Raw genomic sequence first — 8,566 nt, 5'->3', positions numbered from 1 at the left:
TTCTGGAGTTGCTCCCACCCATCACAATGACTTCTGACTTGTGTTAATTGATTTTCAGCCCAGACATGTCTTCGAAGCACATGAGGAGAAACTTCAGATTTGTTATTTGCTCGTCATTGTCTTGGATCATTATCAAGGTGTCATCAGCATATTGTAAGTGTGAACCCCCCCCCCCCCCCCCCTCCCCGGGATAAGATGTTGAATGACCCCGACGAGGTGGCCAGCTTCACAAGCTCTGGAGAGGATCAAAGAGAGGGCTTCTGCCATGAAATTGAACAGAAGCGGTGAGAGAGGGTCCCCTTGACGAACTCCCCTTTTGTTTCTGAAGGGCCCGATCTCCCTGTTGATTGAGATCGCAGTTTGGCCACCAGTGACCAGTTGACTAAGGCGATGGACCACCCCTGGGTCAAAACCTTTACACCTTAGCACTTCAATGAGGAAGTCCCAGTTGACCCTATCGTAGGCTTTCTCGAAGTCGAGCTTGAGCAGGATTCCCCCAAGATTCTTGGATTTTAACTCATGGACAATCTCGTGGAGAGCAAGGATACCATCAAGGATGAACCTGCCCTTGATGAAAGCGGTCTGGTTTGGGCTGATGGTCCGATTGGCGATGGGATCCAGTTTCGAGGCAAAGACTTTGGAGATGATTTTAAAGATAATATTGATAAGCGCAATCAGCCTGAATTGAGTGATCTTATCCGCACCAGGGATCTTTGGGATGAGCGAGAGAACCCTAAAGTTAAGTCTCGCAATGTCAATCCTCCCCAGGATAAAGTCGTTCAGAATATGGACCCCGTGCTTGACAATGTGCTAGAATTTCTTGAAGAAGTGTACCGGGAACCCATCCGACCCAGGAGCCGTGTCTGACTTCATGTCCATCACAATCTCTTCCAACTCCTTCTCCGATAGCGTGCGCATCAAGAAGCTGTTCTCATCGTCGGAGACCCTCTGATGCTCTCTCCACGAGTTGGGGTGTAGCCCACACACCCTCTGGGCCTCCGAACCGAGAAGAGTAGCTAGCTAGTTATATTTATAGAGCTAGATATATGTGATAGCCGGGTATCGGAGTGTTGTGAGCTATGTAATTCACGTGTCTTTTCTCTGTTCTGACTGAAATATTGTAATAGAGTAATTTGACAGTTATTTGAACAATTTCACTTGTTTTTTTTCCTTTCCGACTAGTCTATTGCTTGGCTACTTACCAACAGAACATGAAAGCAAATCCCCAGAGCAACAAGATGGATGCACCTTCTACATTACTTGCGCTCATGGACCACGAGAGCTGTTGCTCCCAGATAACCAGACAATGCTGCGAACCCAGATGGAACAGATGGATCATATCACATATATACGGGCTACCCGAGCAAGGAGAATCTCAGAACCGCCACCCAGTTGCTCCGGGACCAGGATCAACTGTCTCTACATTGAAGTTCTATTGGAATTATAAAAAAAACTTTCTGGATTAGCACCATTCAAATATGCAACTCTCTCAGTGAAACTGTCGACACCAGCTCCCAGCTTATTCCAAGTTTCAGACCAGCGACAATCAATCCATTGTTTTGTTCGAGAAATAATGTAGACATTTCTCTATTTCTGAATTCAAGAAGTGAGTAATGCACGCAGCTTTAATCCAGAACGGTAAACACGTACAATCAACCTCTGCTTAAAATAGCGGGCTATAGCCTATAGTAGCGGAGATTTCTGAAGCTATAAAAAGCTATAGCCCGGCTATAGCGGGCTAAGACCATATATACTGCTAAAAGACTCCCTCCCGTGGCGCTGCCGGGGGCCGATCTCCCTCCTTTCACCGCCCTCTCCCTCTGTTTCTCTCCCTCCGCCGCTGCCGTCGGCGCTGGCCACGGTGGCAGCGGGCCCCGGCGCCAAAGTGCCCGGGTGGTTGTTGGAGGCGGCGACCGGCGGTGGTGGCGACCTTCGGTTTTGGCGTGCTCCGCGTCTAGGGCGGCGTCCCTGGATGTGCGGCGGCGGCTCCTCCTCCACGGCCTCCGGCGATTGATGGTGGTGGCGGCGGCTGTTGGATCTTGTGCCCGCCGAGATCCATCGTCGGCTTCTGCTGGTGGCGCGAGGAAGGGGGCGGCGATGTGCGGGGCGAGGATGGTGTGGTTGCGGCTTCCGCCGTCCACCAAATTCTCCTTCGTCATCGTTGGTCAGCGCGGGGTGGGGGGGGGGGGGGGGGGGTGTTCGTCTGCTTCGGGTTTGAAGGTGGTGCTCCTAGGGTTCTTCTTCTGCGAAGATTAAGACCTACCGGATGCTGATCATTTTCATCTAGCCGAAGTGTTGAGTTCCGGAAGGCTCCGCCGGCGAATGCATCAGTTCATCTTTTGCCTGTAGTTTGCTGGATCGGGTGGTATTCGGTCGCGCGCACCCATGCTTTTATTCGGACCGTTTGGTTCTGGAGGGAGCGGCGCGAAGCTCTTTTTCTGTGTTTACATCAAGTGACTATGGATCCATGATGAAAGTCGAAAGAAGAGAATTTCATGAAGGCCGGATGAGAGGAATAGATAAGGGAGGTTCAAGTCTCCGCGCAGTTGAGGGACTTGCTTGGTGTTCCGGGCTTCACAACAGCGGTATGAAAGTGGGGGCGACAACACATGTGAAGTTCAGAGTCCTACCTTTCAGGGTGAAAACCCAAGGTCTGGCCTTAACTGGTTGTGCCTAGCAATAACCTTGTTGGAGGCATTGTTTTGAGAGCGGGGACTATCTTCAGGGGCATTGTTCCCTTCTTGTAGGCGTCGTTTTTGGAGAGTCTATATTTCAGGTGTTGTCTTTGTGGTGGATGTATTGCTGTTGTTAGGCTCGAGATACTGTAGCGGGACTTTTGTTTTATTAGTTTTCTTTTCTATTTTTTGGTTGTGTGCATCCGTAGTGCCATTAGGGTGATGCGTTGTTGCAGAGGCTGAGTGTAATTTGTATCTTTTGATATTAATATATTCTCTTTATCAAAAATTGTCCAATTTGCTAAATAATAGGGAAAAATCCAATATTACGGCAGCATATAAATCGTATATACAGTCAATAATTCACATATACCGTAGTAACATTGTCACATAAGAGATGTGCATAACCAAAACATAGTTCACATATAGTTATGTCAAAAACATAGTTCATAGATAGTTAAGGACATAGTTATGTCCAATTATTACAACATCATTAAGTAGTAGCAGTTCATGATATAGTGGTGTTCATAAATTGGACGCAGTGCACCTACAGGAGACAGAAAAACAGGATTTTCAGCATTACCACGGACAGTCGAGTTCTTATTGAGCATGAAGAGATGGCTGGGGCCGCCTTTCAGCACTTTGACGCCCTTTTGGGCACCGCCATCGCTAGAGAACACACCCTGGACTTCTCCCCGCTGATCGAAGCCCATGATCTGCAGCCTTTGGCATCGATGAAGTTTGGAACGCGATAAAGCGACTGCCTGCAAGAAAAGCTCGACCTGACGGGTTTACCGCCGAATTCGTGCGTGCTTGCTGGCCCACGGTCAAGGACGACCTCGCCGCCATCTTCTAGCAACTGTTCGATCAACGAGGCCGGGATTTTAGCAAGCTCAACCAGGCTCTTCTGATGCTACTGCCAAAGCGGCCTGATGCTCATCACCTGTTGGACTACATGCCCATAGGCCTCATACATCTGGTTGCGAAAATTTTCGCCAAGGTCTTGTCACTCAGACTGGCCCCTAGACTCGGCAACCTCGTCAGCAACAACCAGAATGTGTTTATCACGGGTTGAAGCCTCCACGACAATTCGTGTTGGTGAGGCAATCTGCAAAGCTTCTACTACACCAACTAGGCCTGCCGCGGATCCTTCTCAAGCTTGACCTCGCCAAAGCATTTGACTCGCTCTCATGGTCGTTCCTATTTGAGGCCCTGCGAAGCTATGGATTCGGAGACAGGTTTCTTGAGTGGTTGTCGATATTGTTGTCGTCTGCAAGCACACGTGTCCTCCTCAACGACGAACCCATGCTTCCCATCTGACAGCAGCGAGGGTTACGACAGGGCGACCCCTTGTCGCCCCAGCTATTTGTCCTCGTTGTCGACGGGCTCGGCAGACTTTTCAAGCACGCCATCTAGCTGGGCATTTTGCAGCAGCTCCACCCAAGAAATGACATCCCACCAATATCCCTATACGCTGATGATGTCGTCCTCTTCTGCCACCCCATCGCTAGCGACCTCGACGCGGTGAGGGAAATCCTACGTCTATTTGGTCGCGCCTCAGGCCTCAACGTCAATTTCTCGAAGAGCTCTGCAAGCTTGCTCCGTTGCAGTCAAGTGATGGTCACGCCGCTGCTCACACAGCTCGGCTGCCCCATTGTGGATCTACCGATCACCTACATAGGCATCCATTTGACGCTACAGAGGCCCACTGGAGCGCATCTCCAGCCCGTCATTGACAACATCGCCAGGCGCCTCCCAACTTGGAAGGCCGGGCTCATGAGCAAACCTGGTCGCCTGACAACGGTGAAGTCAGTTTTATGTGCCATTCCCATCCATCAACCACTAGCCTACGCCCCCGCCAAAGAAATCCCTTAAGATGGTCAAAAAAATAAAGCGTGGGTTCCTCTGGGCTGGTCGAGCTGCCGCCAACGGAGGACACTGCCATGTAAATTGGAAGCGCCTCTGTCGCCCCATCTCCCTCGGCGGCCTGGGCGTCCAAGACATCGAGCACGACAGCCGTGCCTAGAGCGGCCTCGACCTGCAGTTCTCCTCCGACGAGCGTGCGCTCTTCTTTGCTTCGACCACTATGCGCATTTGGAACGGCCAGCGAGCGCTCTTCTGGGATGACAGATGGATCTGCGGCAAGGCAATCAAAGAGCTAATACCCTAGCTGTACAACTGCATCCCTAAGAGACATCACAAGGTCAGGACGGTCGCTGACGGTCTGCTTGACAATGACTGGGCAAGATACATACAAGGGCTGCTCGACATCCACGAGATCGGTCAGTATCTGATGCTATGGAAGATGATCCAAGACACCACGCTCAATGACCAACCTGACCAGCTAATCTGGAAGTGGACAACCTCTGGCATCTACACGGCCAACTCATGCTATCTAGCCACCTTCCACGGATCGACGCCTTGTTGCTCCTGGAAGCTGGTTTGGAAGACATGGACACCACCCAAGGTTAAGTTCTTCCACTGGCTGGCAAATATGGACGACAAATATGGACAGGTGCTGGACTGCTGAGCGCCTGGCCCGGCATGGTCTACCTCACCACCGGCGTTGCCTCCTCTGCGATGCGCCACCTAATGTTGGAGTGCCCCTTCGCCCGCCAGGTGTGGCACGAGGTCCTCGCCTGGCTGCGGATGACTGTCCGACCACCTGACAGCGAGCTCAGCCTCATGGGCTGGTGGCACCACGCAAAGCAAGACACGCCGGCGCCGGTCCGCAAAGGCCTAGCATCTACCACCCTCCTTGTCCCATGAATGACATGAAAACACAGAAATACTTGTGTCTTTAAAGGAGCCCAAACATCCATGCAGCTCCTGCTACAAAACATCAAGGATGAGCTTAGGATTTGGGGTAGGGAAGGGGCTCAGGGGTTACGAGTTGTGCTGCCATCCAGTTGGGATGTGCATTGAGAGTTCTTTGCTATGTCTTGTATTCGGCCTCCTAGGAGGATGTAAACAACTATCTATCTTTTCAATGAAATAAAACGCAAAAGTCCTTCGCATTTTCTCGAAAAAATAAATTGGGCCGCTCTGAAAATTTTAGGTCAATTTTTTTGGGCCGGTTCAGCGGGAAGAATGCCCCTAGTAGGTTAAATTGGGGCTAAATAGTTATAGTCGGGCTATTAGCGGCTATTTTCATTTAGCCTTTAAAGGCTCTAGCTGTAGCCGCGGGCATCGCGGAAGCCTATGGCCAGGCTATAGCGGGCTATTTTAAACAGAGAAATCAACCCATTGTTGTATCACTCACCCTCTACTGTAATTGGGCTTAGTGGTACAAACCGTACAAATCTATCCAGTAACAATAACACAAGCGCCACACACAGCATAACTTAAATTCAGCACACAACAACAGCTGTCAATACGCAATACATGGATGGCGGCATAAGTTATAGTCGTTGATACAGTAGGACAAATTTCAAAGCTTGCTGATTCGGAAATACAGCCAAACTCCAACATGTCACACTGAAATCTTCCTAGCTGCAAGCTTCAAAAAGTGCTTCCGCCCCTTAGCTCGAAATAAAGTCCCGTCTTGTCCGCCGCAACAAGGGACCAAGCAACAGTAATAGTTACCCCAGCATCACCAAGGTAACATTTCTTCTGGCTTACGTTGCAAACTTTGGGATAGAAACTAACAAGAGTTTCTGCAGAAATAGCACCAGATTTGGAGTAGGCTTTTATGAGAATGTCCAACCTTCCATCAAGTTGTACAGAAACAACTTGCCTCCGCAGAAGTACATGACCACTTTCACCTTTCGGCATTGCTTCATCTCCCGACTCAATCAGCACAATCTGGCTGGATGAGGGAATAATCCTACGGGTGTATCCACTATCACTCAACACACGTTCCCCTAATTGTGGGGAGCAAGCAACTATGCCGCCATGTTCTAAAGGCCAGGATCCATCTTCGCTTGCAACCTGGACACCCAAGATAGTGGCCTGAACCGTTTGTTTAACTGGCTGCAAGCACACCTCTACGGTGCACAAGCTATTCTTGAAGCAGATGGTAGACACCCCAGGACCGTTTTCTCCCGTGTAACGGCGCACACAACTGATCAACGCTTTATCTTGAGAGTATGCCCCGCTTTTTACTCTTAGTTCGATTTCAATGCAAACCTTGTCCTTGAACACGATTGCACGTGACGGCCCAGTCAAGTGCAGAAAAGGATCCTGCATGGAATCATCAATCACCAACGTGCAATCAACATCAACAAAAAGAAAATCAAGATAGTAGCATACATACATTCTGTTTCAGTTCTTGGGGGTCGCTCATATCTCGAGAGAAGAGCATGTTTCGCTTGCGATCCACCATGTCTCGGACCGCAACCACACCATACACAGACAATGGCAACTCAAGGCCATCAGAAAGTTCAGTGAGTTTGATGGAGATGATCTGCAAGGTTTCCAGGGTGTTACACTCCATGCTGTATGGCTCGCGTCCAGGCGTGTAGTGTGTAAACTGCATTGAACTTATAACCGCTGCACCCAAGAAAGTGGAGCGTGTGTTAGAAATTAACATGCATGAACTAGGACAAGGTAAGCAGGAAATTAAGTAAAATGATAAATAAAAAGAGAACCCTTCCATTTATATACAAATAAAAAGGACGTAATTAACCACCAGTTTAACAAAATAGAGAGGGTTTGTGTGTTGCTCACTTGGGTCTCTGAAGAAACCACGGGTTTTCCCCCATTTATATTCCCAGAGTGTAGAGTATGAAGCGAAACTCTCTTCCTCGTCAGCCATCTCCCTGGCCAATGGATCGAGAAACAACTTGCCTGGTTTGAAAAAAGCCTCATTGGTATCCAAACATGTCTGATCTATGTCTAGTTCACCCCTGTCATCTATCTCATACGTTTCATTGTCACCGCTGCCCTGATCCAACATGTCCAATTTATTGGACATATCTTTGAGCAGCTGCAAGGTCCGCTTATCCGTCTTCCAGTTCTTCTCTGTCAACTTCTCTTGGATATCGAGAGAAGCTCTCTGTATGTCCGCATACAGCTGCCTCTCAGATCTCTTTCCTGACTCCTCCTCGGCTTCCTTGCGCATCGAAGATACGCCACCAGTTGAATCCATCCCTACCAGTAGGGCACCCTCCTCGCCTTCTTCAGCTTCTGTTGCAGATTTTTCCGGTCTGACAGAGACTTCAGCTTTCCCGGCTTCTTCAACCTTGGCCTTGGCCTTTGTCTCCTTTCCCTTTGCATCTTGTTTTGCTTGCAAATCTCTCTTCAACGCCTCTCTGCGCTCATGGATTTCGTTCATCAGTTTTTCCGCCTCTTGGCATGTTATCGCTGGGTACAACTTCCCATCAACAATAATCCGATATCTCTTTTCGGACTCTGTCTCGGTTTCCTTCTGCAGCAAAGACTCATCAGCCATTGAATCCGGCCCTAGCAGCAGGGCACCCTCCTGGGCTTCCTTCTTCACAGATTCCTCGGCTTCTGTCACAGATTCTTCCGTCTCCGGAATAATCACCTCTTCATCCCTGGCCGATTTGCCGCTGACCACCGTCACAGATTCTTCACCTCTAAAATTGGGATTCTTCCCGTCGCTGTAGCGGGTACAAACCCTATACTGCTGCGCCATGACCATGCGATTCCCAGATGTCCCCGCCATCTTCATCTCCTGAGGGACCTCGGTCTCCATCGACTTTTTCCCGCCACCACACGCTTGCTTTTTTCTCGCCGCGGCGGCCTTGGGCCTTGCTTAGAGTTTAGACCAAAGAACGAGGCGTTCGAGATGGAGCTTTACGAATCTCTGCCCGATACGTGCGTATATATGTCCATGGATCTTGATTTGTACGTCGATAGCAAAGCCGACTCCAACTGGACTACTGGAGTACAGGTACAGCTAGACAGGTTCGACACGGAAACCACAT

At 49.6% G+C, this 8,566-nt stretch overlaps 1 protein-coding gene across 1 annotated transcript; it reads right to left on the bottom strand.

The window, feature by feature from the left end:
* Positions 1 to 6,031: 6,031 nt before the first annotated feature.
* On the bottom strand, positions 6,032 to 7,508 carry LOC127305935 (uncharacterized). Its single transcript, XM_051336530.1, has 3 exons — positions 7,344 to 7,508; positions 6,931 to 7,166; positions 6,032 to 6,857 (listed from the first exon to the last, which is right to left on the bottom strand). The coding sequence occupies exons 1-3, from the start codon at positions 7,429 to 7,431 to the stop codon at positions 6,177 to 6,179; spliced, it is 1,005 nt and encodes a 334-aa protein (XP_051192490.1). The 5' UTR covers positions 7,432 to 7,508; the 3' UTR covers positions 6,032 to 6,176.
* Positions 7,509 to 8,566: the final 1,058 nt, after the last annotated feature.

The sequence above is a fragment of the Lolium perenne genome, chromosome 6 (assembly GCF_019359855.2).
Source record: "Lolium perenne isolate Kyuss_39 chromosome 6, Kyuss_2.0, whole genome shotgun sequence".
NCBI classification, from domain to species: domain Eukaryota; kingdom Viridiplantae; phylum Streptophyta; class Magnoliopsida; order Poales; family Poaceae; genus Lolium; species Lolium perenne.
This window is presented reverse-complemented; position numbering and strand designations above follow the sequence as displayed.

Bases quoted from the DNA above. Each gene is read 5' to 3' on its own strand.
- LOC127305935 (XM_051336530.1), bottom strand. From the start codon at position 7,431: ATGGCTGACGAGGAAGAGAGTTTCGCTTCATACTCTACACTCTGGGAA. The intron at 7,167-7,343 runs GTGAGCAACACA...TCTTGGGTGCAG, and splicing joins TGGTTTCTTCAGAGACCCAA to CGGTTATAAGTTCAATGCAG. The intron at 6,858-6,930 runs GTATGTATGCTA...GATTCCATGCAG, and splicing joins CCCAAGAACTGAAACAGAAT to GATCCTTTTCTGCACTTGAC.